Here is a 20279-nt window from a genome sequence, read left to right on the forward strand (position 1 = left end):
ACACGGTGGCGAGTGTGATTGAAGTGGGCCGCGCAATTACCCTCCCGTGTGGAGCTGGTGTTTGTCTCGCTCACGTCTCTAGTTCCTCAGAGCACTCAGCGGGACTCCTTGGTTTGTTTAGAAGGGCAGTAGCGAGGACACGCACAGCCCAGGTTTACCTTGACAACTTGTGTGTGTGTGTGTGTGTGTGTGTGTGTGTGTGTGTGTGTGGACTTGCGTGTGTGTGTGTGACAGGGTGAGAGGGAAGGTGGGACAAGTTTCTCGAACTACAGTATAAGGGCCAGTAGTGGCTCTCTTGACTAATGAGTTTTGACACCAAAGGATCAGGAGACCTGGGAGTGGATATTTTACCAGGGAGAACTCTAAAAGATGATCAGAATTGGCTAGAGAGAACATGTAGAGAGACCCCCTCCCCCACCCCCCCACCCAGAAAAAAAAGAAGAAACAAACAAAAGGTCTGCATGGATGTAGTCTACCATTACACACACACACACACACGCGTGTACACGGGCACACTCACACAAGTGCCCACCCACTAGTGGTGCTCAACCAAGATCAGACTTGTGACAGCGTAGTCCTGGGGGAGCCAGTCCCTCAATCGTCAAGATCATTCTCCTGTCTCCAACTCGGTGTGTGTGTGTGTGTTCTCTCTGTAGGAGCCCAGTGCTGGTGTCTCAGTGTCCAGACCGTCATGTCATTTGTCTCGACTGCTTTCACATGTACTGTGTGACACGCCTCAACGAGAGACAGTTCATCCACCACCCACTCATTGGCTACTCTCTTCCATGTGCAGGTACGTGTGTGTGTGTGTGTGGCTTCTGTCAGTGATGGATTGTAGCTGCAGCTCGGGAAAGATGCTATCAGAGTTCTCTCCTTCCAGACACATCCGGCCGCCCCCTCTCTCTGCCCCTCGTCCTGCTCCCTGGCCCAACACATCCTTTAGTGCCACGGGGTAATGGGGCTCTGGAGGGGGGGCGTTGACCCTCCACCACTGACAGCACCCTCTAATCTTTTCTTTCTCTTCCTCTTCCTCTCTTCTTCTTTTTTTTTCTTTTTCTCGCACGCTTTCTTTTTCTCTCTTCCTCTCACTCGCACTCTTGGTCTCTCGCCCGTCCCCTTCTCTCCCTCTCGTGTCTGTTTCTCGTCGGCTGTCTTCCTCCTTTCTTCTCGCGAGGCTCTCCCTCCGTTTCTCGGCTCTGAGTCCGCTCTCTCCTCCTATTTGTTCTCCTTCCCCCTCTTCTCTGATGACGACCCCTCTTCTGCTCTCCACCTTAATCGTCTCTTCTCTCTGCTCTCTCCACCTCTCCACGAAAACAGTGTTCAGCTTCGCTACTTTTAATAAGCCAAACCCACCTAATAACAGGTGGTATTTTAGTAGCTTCTGTGCCTAGCTGGTGTTTTAGGGCTCTGCATTTTATTGTGCATTTAACTGTCAGATTTGTGTGTAAATAACTGGTGTGTGTGTGTAGATGTGGAGCGCACACATGATCTGTGTACCCTGTGCCAGCCTGGACTGAGGAGCTGTGTGTTCAGGCAATCCATCACTGTTTGTGTGTCTGCAGAGAGGAGATTGTGCAAAAAGGTCACGCTTCAGCCTCAAATGCCATTTCCACTTTTAAATAACTTTTTAACCGCCGTGCCAGAGCTTGCTTGTTCAAACGTCGAACATGAAAGGAAAGAACACAAGTTGCAAGTGATGATTGCACTGCAACGTAAAAAAAGAAAAGGAAAAAGATTGCCCAAAAACGATAAGCGTGCTTTTCTCCCAGCATGCCATAACTTCCCTTTGAAATTCTGGCCTTTTACACACAGGTAGACTACAGGCGTGGCAGACAAGGAGGCTAATAAGGAACACCTGCAGGGTTTGATATTCACTGTACAGTGTATTACTTCTTCCTGATCCATACACTCTCCTCCATCCATGTTCTGCTGCCTTCCCCTCCATCTCTCCTTTCCTCTATCTCTTCTTTCAGCTGTCAACATGTTAGATGGTTCAGCAGCCAGTTGCAGACTAGCTATGCTCTGTTTATTTTCCCTCCCTCCTCCCTCCCTATTCTCTCCCTGCAGGCTTTGGTAAAATTTCGGTCGCGTACATAGACCTAGACACAGTCATGCCTTAGAGAAAACAGCTCTGATAGGATACCTCTCCAGGAAGGCCAAAGGTCAAGACTCCATCTTGTCCTCCCTCTGAGGACATCGCACCAGGGTCATCCAGTCAAGCAAACACCATCACGCCGACAGAGAAGGGTAGAGCTAGCACGGCTCGCTAACACACCAACCAGCCATGTGTGTGTAGCCGAGCATAAGTTAGCGTTAGCACATGCAGCTACAGGGATAAACGTGAGACTTGTCATAAAGGTGGCTGGGATTCCATTTCCTCCTGTGACTCTTCGGGGTTCAGATGGGGATAAGGGCTGCATGCTAAACACGCTAAGCCGGCCCCTCGGCTTGGGGGTGGGGGGGTGGGGTGGGGTGAGGGGAGAGAGAGAGAGAGCATGTAAGATAAGGTGGAATTGCTGTTTTACCTGTTGGACTGAACTCTGACACTTTATCAGTGCTGAGCAATGTCCTTAAATGCCAACTACAGCCTGCAACTACCAACACATGCTAGGCTGGCTAAGAGCAGTAGTGATGCAGAACTTTACATGTGTATATACCCAGAGATACATATTTCCATAACACACATTATAACAGGAGCGTAGATGTGGCGTCTGAGAACAAATCATATGCTGTCCTGATATATTGCCCTTTAGAGACCTATACCTGTTGTGAATCCTTATTTTCACCAACTGCAATTTTCTTCTAGATATATGCTTTGTAATGTAATAAAATGAAACCGTATCAGTAGTGTAATTAATATTCCTTAAGGGGGCTGGTATCTGCAGTAGATTTATACTCCTGGTTGAATTAATATTTGCGCTGGATAAATATTCCTGTGAGAACGTGCATCGGCTGTAGATTCCCCTTGGATGGAAAGACCTTTATCTACCAAAGATTAATATTCCGGTGAAGAGCAATATCTGGTACTAGATTTGTATTCCTGGAAGGACCTGTGAGGGCATATATTAATGACTCATTGGAAACTAATTCTCCATCAGAGAACATAGCATCTATTTCAAATGATGTCCTTTGAAACCAACTCTGAAATGCTGCACCTAACAGAATTTATCCCCTTTTGTACTAAATGTGCTAACATGTTGCATTTGATATAAGAGTTTACAGTGGGCTAACCACAAGTTGTTAAACTACCCTTTTAAAGCCCTTTCAAAGATCAGGCCCAAAGTTTAATCACCAGTGTTTTTGGTGACGTGAAAAAAGTACTGTCTTGGGAGAAGTATGCTAGCGATTTAGCTAGATGACGGCTTATACTAGAGACTGGAGTGAGTGCGGGTGGCACAGATTCAGCCTGTCAAAGAGATTTACATTTACATTTATTCATTTAGCAGACGCTTTTATCCAAAGCGACTTCCAAGAGAGAGCTTTACAAAGATCTACGGTCTTGTCCGAGTCCTTCCTGAGAAGAAAGGCTGTGGGTGACGGAACGGCCTGTGTGGAGCCACACAGGCCTGCCTCTCCAGCCTCTCTGCACCGGAGAGGATGGATGGAGAACCGAGAGAGAGATGCCAGTCCTGGGGGAGGCGAGGAGAGGGCTGGACGTGTGGCCCGAGAAGTCCCACGATGGCCTCTCCGAGAGCATGTCATGCCATCATCTTATGAAGCTTCATTAGCCTAAAAGCCTACAGTAGCCGTAAGGCAAGGGGATGGAGCAGGATAAGGTTACAAGGTGTGTGTGCCTGTGTGTGCGAGAGAGACATGACAGAGTGAAGCGTAGGTCCGTAGACTCCCCAGAGAAAAAGGTGTGATATTTCAGTGAGACTTCCCTTCAACCCCCTCCACCACCCTCCCCCCCCCCAACCCCCCTCCCTTCCTCCCCTGCACTGCCTTCATTTCCTTTGAACTGCTGAACCTCAAAGCCTGGCGGTGAACCTCCACAGTTCTCGTTCTTTGTGTTTAATGTATTATGGGATGGAGGGGGAGGGGGCGACAGAAGCCAAATCTTAAATAATAGAATATAAAAAAGCACTTAGAGTATCCAGATCCATCCCTATAAATTATGAATAAAGGAGAAAACGTGTTGGTGAGATGACACTGATGTGCAACAGATCATTTCCACAAACTGATAGAGCTGCCTCGTTGTTGTGGCTCTGAATCTAAGGTCCTCTCTGAGACAGTGTTTGCTTGTCTGATGACCTGAGGGTGTGCGCAAGCGTGTGTGTGTGTGTGTGGGGGGGGGGGGGGGGTGTAATAAGCCTGTATCACCTGGACATTGTGTGTGTGTGTGTGTGTGTGTGTGTGCGTGCTTGTGTGTGTGTGTGTGTGTGTGTAAGGGGACAGTTGTGTATGCCCCATTAATCCTCATCATGGTGGCTGTCAGCACAGAGAGCCTGTGCTGCACACCAACTCCTTAATCAAAAAGATAATTAGCAGATAATTAGGAGGTTGGAAATTTGAATTGGAGAAAAAAACAAAACCGTTTTACTTCTAGCGTCTGAAGCCAGATTGATGTGCAATCTGGCCTCCTGTTTGGTCTTGGCTGTCAAAACCACAAAGGGGAGGAGAACGGGGCGTGTGTGTGTGTGTGTGTGTGTGTGTGTGTGTGTGTGGGGGAGAGGGGGGTGAGGGGGGGTATTTGTCTGTGTGAGGAGTGAGCAGCGGCGAGTAACATGCTCTTTATGTGTTGAGTCAGAATATTCCAATAGGACCTCGTTGTGTTTGTGTGCATGCATGTGTGTATGAAGGGGGTCATTGCGCGCTCTCATTTTTACATCAGCGCACCACGGAGAGACCAAACATTACTGACATGTACACGGAGAGGGGGATGGAGAGAGCAGGAGGGAGGGAGGGAGAGATATTGAGAGAAAGGGAGAAGTAGAAAGAAATGAATGTGTGCAGATGGAGGCTGCTGGGGAAGAGAAGGAATGGAGACACAGGAACAAACCAGACGGTTCGGAGTGAGAAACGCTCATTGAAGACCACCAAGGACAGGTCAATCAGGAGATGCTGGGGCCAGCAAGGCAGCGTTGAGAAAACACTACAGACAGCAGAATAGTCACGCCACAGACACACACACACACACATTCATAAAAGCGTGCATTCAGAAACCCACACATGCTCTCACAAACACACACAGCTGCCGCCTCTTGCCGGAGGACCCGAGAACCAAGGGTGCGTTTCTGCCGTTTTCCTACCAGCCTGAGTGCCGTCCTCTCTCAGGTGTAAGTCAGTGTGGCCAGCTGCCCTTCATGGATGAGAAGGACAGCCAGAATGAGCTTCGCAGGCCCTCCATCCCCCTTTACCAGCCTGCGGACGCCTGAGGGGAGAGGAGGGGAAGAGAGGAGGAGGAGGAGGAGAGAGAAGGAGAGAGGAGGAGAGAGGAGGAGAGAGGAGGAGAGGAGGAGGAGAGAGGAGAGAGGAGGAGGAGAGAGGAGGAGAGAGGAGGAGAGAGGAGGAGAGAGGAGAGAGGAGGAGAGAGGAGGAGGAGGAGAGAGGAGGAGGAGAGAGGAGGAGAGGCTGAAATATGACACGTACCTCTGTCTGCCCTGGAGACGCTCACACCCACTTTTTATATGAGTATTGATTCAAGGCACACCCCTCTCTTTATGAAAAAAGGTCAATTTTTTTGTTATCTGTTTCAGCTGGTTATTAAAGTGGAAATTGAGTTATAATTCAGATGGATTTGGCTGGTGTTTCTCTGCGCCCGGCCGAAGGATCTCTCTCTCTCTCTCTCTCTCTCTCTCTCTCTCTCTCTCTCTCTCCGTGTGGATGTAACGCTGTCTATTCTCTCTTTCTGTCTCTTGTCTGCACGCACACACTCACCCTCCTCTTTTCTCATGCGCACTTTTTCTCGCTCGGGCACTCTCTCTTTTTTCCCCCCCGTCAGAGATGAGAGATGTGATAGAGGAGGAAAGGGCCAACTTGTCATAGGCACTGGGACTTTATGGTCTATTGAATGGTCACACTCATGGTTATATTTGTCTGGTAACAGTTAATGTTGGGATGTTTTTTAATTTTTGTATCAAGGAAACATTTTGTATTAGTGTCTGGAATAACAAAAAGTACTTCCAGAAGTAATATCTGGGATATTCAGAAGTAGTATCTAGAATACCGAAAAGTAGCAATGTCTGACAATATCGAGAATGTGTGTGTGGGGGGGGGGATCTCTGCTTAAATATCTCCATCCTTACCTCCCTCTCTCTCCCATGTCTCAAATTATTTATTCTCTGGCAGAAGTGCTGACACCAACTTGAAAATCAGGAGCTTCATTCACTCCCTAAGAGGCTTTTGGACACAACAATGGGAGCTTGGCAGGAATGAGAGTTAAATATAGCAGCTATTCAGATTTGACCTGGATTCAACCCTGCCTGCTGTAACTCCCTCCTCTGCCTGGGCTCTCTGCAGCTGGCCCGTCACTAATGGCTGCTGGGAATGCCCCAGCTCACTGGCAGGACGATACATGCTGTATGTGATTCACATAGAAACAATACTATGAGTACAAGAGTAAACAATGAGTTTGTGTGTGTGTGTCTGAAGGTTACATTAACCCTGTTCAATATATTCCTTACCGGAGAGAAGGGGTGGCAGGGTGTTGTGCTCGGGAGAGAGGGAGAGGGGCTGCCTGCAAAGGGGACAGTTCTATTGACTGGACCCACAGACGGGTAATTGACAACACGGTGTGTGCAAGCGGCGTTCACATCACCATCACTCTGGAAGTTGGTGTACTGTTGATGGGCATCTGTTCCATCGTGCACATTTACAGATTGTTCCTGTGTTTGAAGGTGAGCTGAGTTGTATTTCGTGTGTGTGTGTGTGCGAGGACAGTTCTGCAAAGTCTGCATCTCCCGCCTGCTGTCCTCTGGCGCTCCTGTCTAGTGGCGTTCTGCAAAGGAAGCAGTGTGTGTGAAAGTAACACCTCGTAAAAGGCTTTGCCATCAGGAACTAAGATAAGGTACTCTCCCTTTCCTCTCTCGCTCTCGCTCTCTCTCGCTCTCTCTCGCTCTCTCTCGCTCTCTCTCGCTCTCTCTCGCGCTCTGCCTTTTTCTGTCTCCTTCTCCCTCCTACTCTGTACTGCAATGCTTTTAAGTCCCTTAGCCTTTGAAGTAAAGGCAATTGGTTCTCACTTTGGGTATCGCCATGGAAACGCAAGGATCCGGTCCACAAAGGGGATCTGTAATGTGAGAGTGTGTGATTGGAGAGGTGTTACCAGGTGTGTGTGTGTCTCCACACACTGTGTGACCACAGAGTGTCACTGTCAGTTTCTGACAGTTAAGATCATCACTCATCTGATGCTGTGTGTGTGTATGTGTTTGTATACCGCAAGAAAGTTTTACCCTTATCGCTCTCATGCATGTGTCAGTGTGACTTCTGAGTGAAAATGTGTCACGCAATTTAGTGTTGGTTTGTGTTATCTATGTGTTTGAGGTGTGTGTGTGTCAGAGAAAAGGAGGAAGGGCTTCTTCCAATTTTAATGTCAGTAATCAGTGGCTGATTCTGTTTGTTTGTGTGTGTACTTGTGTGTGTGTGTGTGTGTGTGTGTCCGTGCATGCGGGCACATGTCATGGACAGGAGAGCGTGTCATTTATCAGGCAGCACCATTAGAAATGTGTAAAGCACACTTGCCTGAGCTTTAGTAGACAGCCACCCTGGTAACTTTGAGCACAGAGGGAAAGGTGAGTGGCGGTAATGGAAGCCATTTGTCAAAAGGCTGACCTTGTCCAGAATGGCTCCTGTCTTTAACAGGTTTCTCATCATGTGAAGGAGAAAAACAGAGCCGGCCGTACATGCCTGGCCTTAACCTGTTTACGCTCCTGTTTCGCCCGCGAGACAAAAATGCTGCCTCCCCCTTCCTCAGTTACGACGCACTAAATTCTAAAAAATATATTTTTTAGACGCTACACATGTTATACATCGTTGGAAAGCTACGATTCTTGTGCTTCCATTGAAATAAACCAATTCAAGATCAAGTCGCAATAGCAAGCAAAGTCAACGTCTTTTTCCGGTGAACATTCCTTCAACAATGCCAAAGAAAAAAGTTGTACTCACCCTAAGTTGTTCAAATAGGTCCAGGTGTGCAAATCATGCCATCAAAACTTGATCTGCGTAAGTCCCAAGGGTTCAAAGTATCTAACCATGTAAAGTAATTCGTCCAAATACAATGTTTTACGTTCATGAATAGCCATTATCCTTTGTTTCATTATGCAAGTTAGCCGACGGAAGAAACAACTTGTTCACATAAAAGTGTTATTTTCTCCGATTTATCAACGGAGTATTTACAAAATGAAGGTCTCAAAATGTCCGTTGAACCCTCCCCTTTTGATTGACACCTTGTTCGACCCAATAGGAGCTTCCATGCCCCGTTGACAGCCCTCTAAAGCCAACTAGGTCTGTGCGTCCTGCCCCCCCCCGCCCCCCCCCCCCCACACTCGTTCTAAACAAATTTCTCGAACTGGCTTCGACTGGCTCTGAAATTAGCTCGTTAGCCTTGTAGCTGACAGCTAGCTGAAAATGCCAATACCTCATTTGTATGCGTCTGTGGAGCCTTCAAAATAACAGTCGATTGCGCAATATGGTTGACAGAATCAGTGTTCTTTGTGCGCCAATCCTTGGAATCAGATAAAGCACTCCAATGTGTTCATGCTTCAGTTTTTGTGTTTCAGTATTACTAATTAGGGATTTAGCTATTATATATGATATTTCTAAGTACCAGAGATGGGCCAGAGATAACAATTATGAAAAATAATACCTTTTTATTTGACCTTGACCTTGGTTACAAAGGGTCATTTTGGAGTCTCCAAAAGACCCTTTTAGAAAATTCCTGGATGTACTCTTATAAAAACATGTGTCAAATATGAATATATTGTGGTATTATGTTTGACTTTTGATTTGAATTGGGTAAGGCTTCAACCTGTGGTCCAATTTAGTCTTCCAGATAATACCTACCACCTCTAGGCCTCTTCAGGCCTCTGTTTTCAAAACAAAATCTAGGCGGAAATAGAAATTTTCACTTTCCTTGTGTTCAAGCTTCTATTACTCAACACTAGAAGGACTGACAGGGGTCCTGACAACAGGGGACATAACTTCAGAGTGTCAGCTTTCAAAAGAGATCATTTACATGCATGTACTCCAAATGGTTCAAGAACAGCTTCCAATTTACTTTGGGTATGCTGTTTAGGCGTTTTCAGGCAAATTTAACAGGAACATGAAAAGGTTAAAGGCCGCCATTCCAGGACCCTTCTGAACTGTCCAGACCTTATTCTTACTAATGTCTATTCTTCATATGTTTCCAACCCTGTTAATTCTGACTTGAACATGGGAAACCTCCCACTTCAAAGTCGACCTGGGACCTGCAACCTTTTTTCAGTAGTTAGACAGACAGTTTGTCTATTCAGTCCCTCTGCGGTCTTTGAAATATTTCTCCAGTAGTCATACCCTAGCTATGCCAGTTTTGACTCTCAATTTGCTGCAATTTTTTACTTTAATTGTCATACCTGTCAACTATATGCTGTACTCTAGAAATAATTATAAAATGACTATCAAACTCCCCAAGCCATCACGTTGTGGAGTTCTGTACTTTCTATGTCCCTAGTAGCCTTAAAAAATACTTTGCAAATGAGTCCTAAATACAGCCCAGTGTGTAGCTGAATCATTAGACGACGGGGTATGAAATGGTTTGATCAGAGAGCGAGGGAGGGGAAGGCAGGCTGTCTTTCATCCTGAACCCTTCTCTTTCGCAAATGTCAACGGAACACTCCCAATATCCTCCAGGGATTAAGCAAGATCGGCGGCTGCTTGCCCATTGATTGGCTGAGTAATTAAGCATTCTTTAAGCACCTCCAGTTTGATTGGGCTTTCAAATGCTAACTAGCTCTTGCTGTTGCTCTCTGTCAAAAAAAAAAAAGAAAGAAAGATTGGTTCAATCAGAGCTTGATTTTTTTTTGTTATAACTTGCACCTTGGAATTATGAAAGGCTTTTGTTTGATTTCATAGTGGAACTCTTCAATCAGAAAAACAAAGCATCAAATAAACACAAGTAAATATATTTTTGTATGTACGGAAAATAGCTTTTCTGACTTTAAAAGGTTTAGACTTTTTGATAGTATTGTGTCATGAGATAGAGGGGTATTCCTTGGCCTACGTTAGCCGTTGGACTAGGTAAACCCATCCGTCAACCCAGGTCGTATTATGAGTCATGTCAGAGCTTGCCACAGGTAAGTTTGTCCAGGTCCAGACTGTGCTGAAGAGAGTAGCATAACCCTAGTAGGTTCTGCCTGTGTGTTTACCACTATCACATCAGTCTTCCTTAAGACCACACGTCTCTCTCCCATGTTATAATAGCCCTGTGGCCTGCTCCTATTAAGGCTAAATAATTGTGTGTGTGTGTGTGTGTGTGTTTGCCTCTCCTCTCTCATTTATCAATGACCCCTTGTCATTAGGCCTCTCCCACAGTCCCTGTTCATGACCATGCTTTAATGACAGATATCTGGCTCCTCTGCTTCAGTCCAAAACTCAAACACAACATTCTCTCCTTGTTTCTCTCTCTCTCGGGATTGGGTGACCTTAAAGGCAAGTTTGTGCCCTGCAGCTTAATAGATTGATTAATGGTGTCGCAGACAGAAACATTATCGACTGGAGATCAGGTCACCAACACTACAGATGACTCACTTTAATACGGAGCCATCTATTTGTGAGAGAATAGCAGTGATATCTTACAATATCGTCTGAAATACTCTACAGTTGATGTCATCCCTTTATGGCCCTGTTTATACATTGCAGCAATAGTGGCATTGTGCAGTACTCTTTTCCACAGCCCAGACATCACAAGTGTATTATCTAATGTTTCACAGTTGGAAGCATTTCCCCAAGGCCACTGACTGTAATATCCCTCACCACATTACACCGCCTGCTGGCCACCTCTCACTAATTTTTTTTTCTTTCAAAACTCCCAAATGTTAGAGATGCGTGCGGCTTTGTGAGCCAACAGGGGGCACCATACATCACACCCGCTCCCAAAGTACACGCCACGGGTCTGGTAATTACGAGGAAGGAAGAGCTAAATTAGCCTAGCACATGGCAGTGGTGGCATCATTATGCCGGGCACTGGGTCGTAGCCGAGGCAGACGGACTGCTGAGGAGCTGGTGGAGGCACACCACGCCGCGCGGCTCACCCTGAGTTGTTTTTGTCAAGTGTCAGAGTAGTGTTTGTTTCCAAGTAGCTGTAGGTTTTTCTTGTTGTAGAGGAAGACAGAGGGTGTCCTGTTGTTTGTTGGTTTTTCTTGTTTTTCTTCATGCCATCTTTTCTGGTTTTGCTGTTGGAGCGTTTGTCTCGGATCATTATGGGTTTTAAAGATAAGTGACAAGTGAACCAAATGAGAGAATTAATTTAACTTTAAACTGCATTAGTCTTCTCAATCATTCATGCTTATCAGTTTGCCAAAGAACGTGTGTATTTACAAAATCATCCGGTTGGTTCTGATAGAGTTCCAACATTAACAAGATGTAACAGGCCTTGTTTGACACAATCCAGATATTAGACTGAAGCAAACCCCTCTGGTTCTTAGCTCAATATTCCAGACTTGAGGCAATTCTCCACACGGTTATGAGCCAATCAATAAACAGTGTGAAGCCCCCCGGTTAAACAACAGCCATTAAGGAGCCGTAGAGTGAATTGATTCGAAGCTAAAAACTATGAGAGCTACGTTATTTTCCTTTTGACTTGAAATGAACACACAATAGATGTTAACGCTGGGTTACGACCACATCTTCTTTACGTAGCTTGGAAGTTCAGAGAATCCCTGCCAACCTCACTTTTGCTGTTCATCCGTCAGTTTTGCTTCTCGTTCATCTCAGTCTCTCATTCTGTCTCTTTCTCTCTCTGTCTTCCTCTCTGGCTGCTGCCACTTGTTCCGTTGTTCGCTGTGTTTTGTATTGTTATCTGTCTGACTGTCAATCTCTCTCACTCTCTATTCCTCTGCTCTCTCGCTCTCTCGCTCTCCCTGTCTCTCTGTCTTGGAAAGTTCACCTCCCAAGGACTGTCTGCTGCTCTGTCAGCGCATCACCATGGCAACATCTTGTCGCCGTCTTTCTCCCACTGTCTGTATCTTTAATTACATTTAGACAAAAAAAGTCTCTCTTTTTCTTTCTCTCCCTTTCTGTCTTTTCCTCTTTATCCATCCCTTTTCACCCCCTCCCCGCCACCCCCGTTCCTTTGGATGCGAAGCCTCCCGTCTCTGCCTGCGTGATTCGTGTTTGTCAGAGGGATTTGCATAAGAACAGTGAGAGGGGTTGGTGACAGCAGAGACACGGGCAGAGGAGACCCCAAGAGAGATTATCAACATTAGCATGCTCCACACAGGAGTACCCAGGACCCGGCTAGCTTGCTGCCTCGCTCCGCTAGCCCTAGACAGGCTTCACTGCTCCGACTTAGCCCGTCTGACAGACCAAGGACCAAGTGCGGGTTATGGGCTGCATAGGAGCTCCTGTTTGCTTTTGAGCTCGAAAGTCGTCCGAGACGGATTCCGTTCAGTACTTCAGAACTAACCCAACGCCTGAGTCCTTGGAATAAGGGTAGTAGACCAAGACCTTTTCCATTCATATCCAGCCTGTGATCTTAACCCTATCTCTTCCAAAGCACCGGTCTCATCCGTTTCTTATCTCTATGGTTACAGTTGTTACCTTCCCTCTCCATTTGACAAGACTGGTAAATCTACTCTCCACATCTGACCCCGCAGACTGCGATTGAGCTGATCACTCACTCCCCGGGATTCAAGTCTTTGGAAAATGGGAATAGTCCCTCCCAAGATCTGGAACCCAATCACTGTGTTGAAAGGAGTGGACGTCGAGGAAATTGAGTGGCAATCACGCTTATGCTGTCTCAGGCACACACACCCACACACACAAAGATATCCTCTGTGTCTGGTAGCCTACATCAGTGGCATTTTTATATCATTTATTTTTCTTCTTTTTTTCTTCAGCACACACACATACATGTGATGAATGCTTCAAAGGGCCCAAACACACTAGGACACAGTGTGCACATGTCCGCAAGACACACACTGCCTCACTATGATTTTAGTTTCTATATCTGTTCATCTGCTCTTCCACACACACAAACACCACTGGCTGAGATGAAGTACCTGGCCTGAGTTTGCCCCCACAGCTGGGATCAGCCTCTCCTAAATACATAGGCAGCAGGATTCGCTGACAGTGCTCTGGCTGTGCACATATATCACAGACAGAGAAGCACACCTCTGGTCACCGGCATCCTAGGTGATTATAGGTTCATATATCTGTCCATCTCCAACCCTTCCTGGCTCACACACCTGTGTGTGTGTGTGTGTGTGTGTGTGTGTACATCTGTGTGTGAGCTGTGTGTTTAGGGCTTGAGCGTTCACCCATAATTGGCATCCGAACAGGGCCTTATTTGGCCCCCTCAGGTGTAACCTAACCTAACAATGCCTGCTGCCCAAACCCATTAGTTTGCTTGGTAGCATGGGTAACAGTGCAGGCAGGTTCAGGGAAGGCAAGATTGGGGGATGAAAGGACGAGCGTGTGCTATCAGATGTAGATGAGAGCAGTCATTAGCCTCCATGGGCATAATTGCTGCGTGGTTTCCAGGATACGCATTTGGTCCAGAGCACCCAGTTTACCTGCAGTAGGGGCCACATTGTTATCCCCATGCTTGTTAAAAGAGAGCAGAGAATCTACACGCCTATGGAGTCACACACACACACACAGCGTTGTTTACATGCACACACAAATATGCGTTGGCCCTTTTCTGTGTGATCATCTGATGTATATTAAACAGGGATACGGCTTTCTCTCTGTCCTGATTCAAGAGGTTCTGTTGAGGACCTTTTTGAGACAACTTGTTATTAATGCGCTAGTTGGGGAGTCAGGTGGCTGAGCGGTGAGGGAATCGGGCTAGTAATCCGAAGGTTGCCAGTTCGATTCCCGGTCATGCCAACTGACGCTGTGTCCTTGGGCAAGACACTTCACCCTACTTGCCTCGGGGGAATGTCCCTGTACTTACTGTAAGTCGCTCTGGATAAGAGCGTCTGCTAAATGACTAAATCTAAATCTAAAATCTAGTTTGGTCCTCATTGAATCTCAGGGCTCACCTCGCTGTGTGACTGTGCAGGGTATGCTGGCTGGAAGGGCCTCTTCAGGACACCTGCATGGAACATCCCTAATTACACTTGGTTGTTAGCAAATAGGAATCACATGTAGAAAAGTGTTTGTTTTTCTCTGTTATGATTATGTTGGAGGACACACTTGACCCAAATGATACCTCTCTCCCTCTCTCTCTCTTTATTTATTTATTTATTTCTGTATCTCTGTGTGTGATCTCCCTTTCTTTCTGTCTTTCGTTATTTTCTCTTTTTGTTCTCTCTCTCTCTTCCTCTCACTTTTACTCTCTCTGTCTCACTATTTACCTCTCTCTCTCTCGCCAGCTGGTTGTCCTGACTCTCTCATTCTGGAGGTTCATCATTTCCGGGTCCTGGGTGATGAGCAGGTGAGTCATTACGACACAACACAGCAGGGACCTTTGGGAAATCTGTCTCAGGTCTGCTTTTCACACATTGTCAGATCTGACAGGCCTTTAATTGGTGCATCTGGTGACAAGACACACTCCCCAATAACCTTACTCCCTCCAGATGTGACACCTACAACTTCACCTCCCACTAGACGCACACACACACACCCACACACACAGGCAGACACAGACAGGAATTATCTGACCCCTCTCTCCTAATTGGCCCGGAGGCTTTCTTTGGTCTTTCCTACCTTCAGGACCCCTCAATCCATAATCCCAGTAGTAGGAGTGTCCTTTGAAGTTGTTCTTGCAGGCAACCGTTTCAAGACTTCTCCAGTCAAAATTAGTCACTCACTTGAAGTGAAGAACTAGACCAATAGACAGCCAATCCCCAAAGCCATTAAGTTACTCTTACCTGCTGTCACCTCCAGTTATGGCGGCCTCAGCTCACTGTACAGCTTGCAGTTCCGCACTCTCAACTGTGCCATTTCATTCCCGTCTGCTGCTTTCTACCGCTTGTCCGAAGTTGGTAATTCACAGAGAACTAAAAGCATGCTATCTTTGCATGAGTCATTGGCAAAGTGATATATCGAATGCCAAACAATAGCGAATGCATGTGTGTGCACCCATAGGGCTAGCGCTCAGTCTAGCGCTACACTCTGAAAGCTTAAGTGCTCTGAACTCCACGGTTCAAGCGGCCCCGGAGCTAGCTCTATGCACACGTGTGAATGAGCCGTGCATTAATGAAGTCAATTAGCCCCGTCGTTCACAGGGGCTGTGTGAGCAAGACCCTGGCTCCTGTCAGAAGACACACTGTGCCCGTTTGGTCTGTGTGGGTGAACGCAAGCGTATTTGTGTCCGTTTCTGTCCCTCAGTCTTGGCCCTAGCCCATTGTCACCCTCCGTTTAGTGTCGTAAAGAGCAGACATGGAGATGTATTTTTCACACGGTTCCTAGAAATGAAGCATATCCAAACGGCCACTCGTTCAGCAGTTTGTGGCGGCGATTAAGGGAAATATGGGAAAACAATGAAAATGTACTCCAGAAGTGAGCAGTGCTCTTCTCTTCTGTGTCTATGACTCCACCCCCCCTCCCCCCCTCCACCACCTCCAGTATGACCGTTACCAACGCTACGCAGCTGAGGAATGTCTGCTCCAGATGGGCGGGGTCCTGTGCCCCGCCCCCGGCTGTGGGGCCGGCCTGCTGCCCGAGGAGGACAGGAGGATGATCCAGTGTCAGCTTAGCAATGGCCTGGGCTGTGGGGTGAGACACACACACACACACTCCTTACACTCTGCCTGCCTATTCTAAGTGGTGAATGGTCACATGTATGGACCAGAAATGAACATAAAAGATGATGGCTCACGGCACACGGTTTCAGATCCCTGACCCCTGACCCCTACCCGTCTCTCTGGAATTGTTTTTTTCTTCCATGGGCTATGCCTCCCCACTGCCCCGCCATCATCTGAATGTGAACCACACGCAGAGCACAATTAATATGTAATTATGACACAATTTACGTGATGTTGCTTAATTAGCCAGTCGATTAAAGATTAGGGTGCAGTTCATCAGCCATTAGTGCTGACTGATTGCATGTTTGCGAACATAAACATCATCATTACAGAGATGACAGAATGGGGGGCTTTTGCAAGAGTCGTCTCTCACCTCCACTGCCTGTGTCAACACGCACACAGCTAGCTGGGCAAGCAGTGGTGCTGGTAGAAAAACACACACACACTCACACACTCACAGGGAAAGTCTCAAAAATACATTGTGAAGAAGTTCTGAAGTGTTATTCCTTCCTGTGGTTCTGTGCCTATGGGTGTGTGCACTGCTGCCCAATCACAAAGTTGGTTTAGAAGAGTGTCCCTACCATGGAGGCCAGCAGGGCATTCTAACAGAACTGTGAACGGTGTATGTGTGTGTGTGTTTTCTAGTCCAACCAAAAGGCCTGGGGGAAGCAGATAAAGAGTTTATAGGTATCATGGTGCCTCTGTAGAGGAGGGAACGATCACACACACACACCCCTGATGCTGCTGGCTAGGAGATGATGAGGGTTAGACGTGCTCGGGGCTTATGGACACCACTGAGACAGGTCCTCTAACACACTCCTCCAGAACCCCAGTGTGTTTTATGTTCTCTCCGGGTGGCCTTTTGTGAGCAGGATTTAGGACCCCCCCCCCCCCCCCCCCAACCGTTGCTGGCCTGTCACCTGCGCACAGCTGGGACGAGCCTCGCTAGGACGACTGGGACGTTTGTGTGCCCGTGTCCAACGTTTGTTTTTCATTCCCATGTGATGTCAATTGTGTGAGACTAGAGGTCTCTTTATTCCAGAGAGAAAGAGAACGTCAGAGGATGTGAAAGAGAAGGGGTTGGGGGTGCGTGGCGGGGTGGGGGTGCGTGGCGGGGTGGGGTGGGGGGAGGGGGGCGGAGTGGGCAGGAGGGGACTTCTTTGGCACCTCCTCAGTAGAGGTTCTCGCAGAGCTCTTTATCTGTCACCAGAGAGCTGTCACAGAGAAGTCTCCTCTGTCAGACCCTGTTGAAACCTTCGCACTTGCTACAGTACTGTGTGATTAGCTTTTGTCAGAATTACAGTATCAGTGCTTGTATCCAAATGTGTGTGTGCGTGTGCGTGTGTGTGTGTTTGCCCTCTGAGTGGGCTGTCTGAGGTGCTGTAATATGTTGTGTTGCTCAGTGGAGGGAGGCGAGGGGAAATGGGTTTATCAGACAGCAGAGCCCTACTGCAACCTCTGGTCCACCTTCTCATGCGTCTTCCACGCTCCACTGGCCATTTCCCTCTCTCGTCCTGCCATGCCACCCGCACACTGGTCCAGCTCTCTCACTCACACACACACACACACACACTGTCCCTCATCCGCAGTTGGCCCAGATAGAACGCACGCACACACTCGCCATCAGCCTCAGTTTGCCCAGACACGCACACAGGCCGCCCTGGTGTGGTGCCGGGTGGCAGCGAGCAGACACCTCGTCAGGCCTGGCTGCATGTTTGCATAGATGTTGCTGTGATGGCGTAAGTCCACAACTAACACATCTGTGCCTTGCACTCGTCTGTGTTTCTATGACAACAAAGAGGTTAAGGTGTTACATGAAGAGAAGTTTGCAGCCCCAAAATGTCGACGGAAGCACATCTGATGTGAGTGTGTGTTGGGGGCAAACAAATGGAGGGAAGAAAGTGGCTGTCAGAAGTGCTCCTCTCATCAGTAGGTGCCACGCAGGAGTTGAAGAGAAACAAAGAGGAATGTGTCACCCAGACCCTGAGAGGGACGTGTGCTATCTGTCACACTTAAAACCAGGAGATAGAAGAGAGAGATACAACAAGCCCCTTTCCCACTCAACCCCTCTACTTCAAAATTCCCCTTTTCTTTGATGAAGTGAAAAATCACTGTTGCACTTCAAACGATGCTGGCAAGCTTTCAAAAAACCTAAAGCAGTTCCATGATCCCTCTGGTGGAAAGGTATGGTTCCCCGTCTCTCTGCTTGAGGTTGTAGACTACCTGCTATCTGTTATTGGAGTGTGGAGAGATAGCACCACCAAGCGGTTGGATTTGGAAAACAATGTGCATCTTGAGGGAAATGGGAACAGACATCAATTGAACGAGTGGGCAGAGTGGCTTAATGTATCTTAAGACAACATCAGACTGTGTGTGTTGTGTGTTGTCTTGCAGTTTGTGTTTTGTCGCGACTGCAAGGAGGAGTTTCACGAGGGGGCGTGTCGAGTGAGGTCAGCTCCTGTCTCGGGTGTGGCCCTGCAGGTAACTCGACCAATGAGCTGTGTAATGCGTCTCCACTGCCCCCTATAGGCTACCCACATGATGGCACAAATGAAATTATAAGATAACGTACTGTAAATGATAAGTATGTAAATAATGGTTGTGAAGGGAAAACCCCAAACAGAACAAGGCAACCACTGTTATATATGAATGTACTGACCTTAATGTTTGTGCTTTAAAAACCTTTTGCATATTGTATATATAATTTATAAACTACAGTCAAGACTCCTTTCAAACTTTTGTAAATTTATTTTTATTGGTTTAGTCAGAAGAAAATGCCAATAAAAATGTTTGACAGAGACAATTCACATCCTCCAATTCACATCCCCCCCCCCCCCCCCGTCTGTCTGTTTGTTTCACCCCCGTCTGTGTGCGTGCGTGTCTGTGTGTGTGTTTCTCCTCAGGGCTACGTGCTGGATGAGGAGGCGGCAGCGAGGGCCCGTTGGGAGCAGGCCTCCCAGGAGACCATCGAGGAGACCACCCGTCCGTGTCCTGCCTGCAGGGTCCCTGTGGAGAAGAATGGTACACCCCTCTTCCTTTCATTCACTCTCTCCGCTTATCTGTATCGCCCCTGATCTACTGTACCGCACTCTCACCACTTCCCACGCATCTCTTTTTTTCACTTCATCTCTTTCCTCTGTAGTCCAGTCCATAACTGCTGGTCTGTTACCAATGCTCTGTTTGTTTTCTGCACCTGCAGGTGGCTGTATGCACATGGTGTGTCCCCGTGCCCAGTGTAAGTTTGAGTGGTGCTGGCTGTGTCATGTGGAGTGGAACAGGGAGTGCATGGGCAACCACTGGTTTGGCTGACTCAACAATGGATCTTTGGGAAGGTCGTTGTTTCTCGGGAAACTCAAATCGTTCGATGTAACACTACTCACTTGTGCGCGCACGATACTTTGTGTTGTAAAAATCACAATAAAGCTGTGTCTCCTGACCTATCAGAAACACTTGTAGCCGTGATGTCATTTGCATTCAGTCACTCAGCTGTCGGCCAACTGGAAGGGAACAATGACGTGGATGTTCTAATGTCACACACACAGTCATTTCATTTGCCAACTGAAAGGTCTCTCTGTCATTTGTGTATATCACACATCATGTAACATTTAACAGGGACTCGAGACTTATTGCTAACATTGGTTGAAGTCGGAGTCTGGTCTTTGTGGATCGACTGTGACCTCTTTCTGTCTGTTCTTCCATGCCTGTTCTGGAATGCTTGAGTCTCCACCCTCATGATTATCACGGATGGTAAACAAGCTGCCTGTCAATGATAGGATATCCATGACCATGGCAACTTCGTTTTGACAATCAGTGACTACCTGGACAAAACTGGCTGATGTGATAAAGACACCTGATTATATAAGCCTATATGGAGGACAGTTTGATAAGTAATCTGTGATGGCAGATACAGACATGCAGAGGTTGTTTGTCAAGAGTGACTTCACATGTAAACTAGTGTGCATACTTGTTCCTTTGTGAGTTCTTGTACTCTGATTGGCCCCTGTCGGTACACCCTGAGCACATATCAGCAGATAAAGAGTATCATAAACATACTTATACACTCTGGTTCATGTGGTAACAGCTCCAGCAGTCTTCAACCTCAGGAGATAAAGCTTGTTGCTTTTTAGCTTTATGAGATCATTGTCATAAAAGCAGTTGCTTACCAGAGACGTGTGCTTTAAGTACAGAAGTTTACAGGCACTGGGCTGTTTGGGACAGGTTTTTACTTCTCACAAACAACAAGGAAAGCTACAGGGGTTTGGGGCCCGACTGAAGACCTTCATCACACCACATACCTGTATGACAACACGCTCACTAACTGTGGATCACACACTCGTGGTGGAGTCTTTGTTTTTGAATGTTGTCTTTGGAGTGGAGAGCTGCTCTCTTATGCTAGCA

General features: G+C 47.2%; 1 protein-coding gene across 1 annotated transcript in view; it reads left to right on the forward strand.

The window, feature by feature from the left end:
- The window catches only part of prkn (parkin RBR E3 ubiquitin protein ligase), a 38233-nt gene extending 18905 nt beyond the window's left edge, over window positions 1-19328 (forward strand). The window contains exons 7-12 of the mRNA XM_062463836.1: window positions 657-793; window positions 14508-14569; window positions 15703-15852; window positions 18276-18362; window positions 18785-18902; window positions 19081-19328. Coding sequence (XP_062319820.1) covers window positions 657-793; window positions 14508-14569; window positions 15703-15852; window positions 18276-18362; window positions 18785-18902; window positions 19081-19190 — 664 coding nt within the window. The 3' untranslated portion in view covers window positions 19191-19328. The remainder of the gene's footprint in view (window positions 1-656; window positions 794-14507; window positions 14570-15702; window positions 15853-18275; window positions 18363-18784; window positions 18903-19080) is intronic.
- Window positions 19329-20279: the final 951 nt, after the last annotated feature.

Source organism: Osmerus eperlanus, chromosome 6 (genome assembly GCF_963692335.1).
Source record: "Osmerus eperlanus chromosome 6, fOsmEpe2.1, whole genome shotgun sequence".
NCBI classification, from domain to species: Eukaryota; Metazoa; Chordata; class Actinopteri; order Osmeriformes; family Osmeridae; genus Osmerus; species Osmerus eperlanus.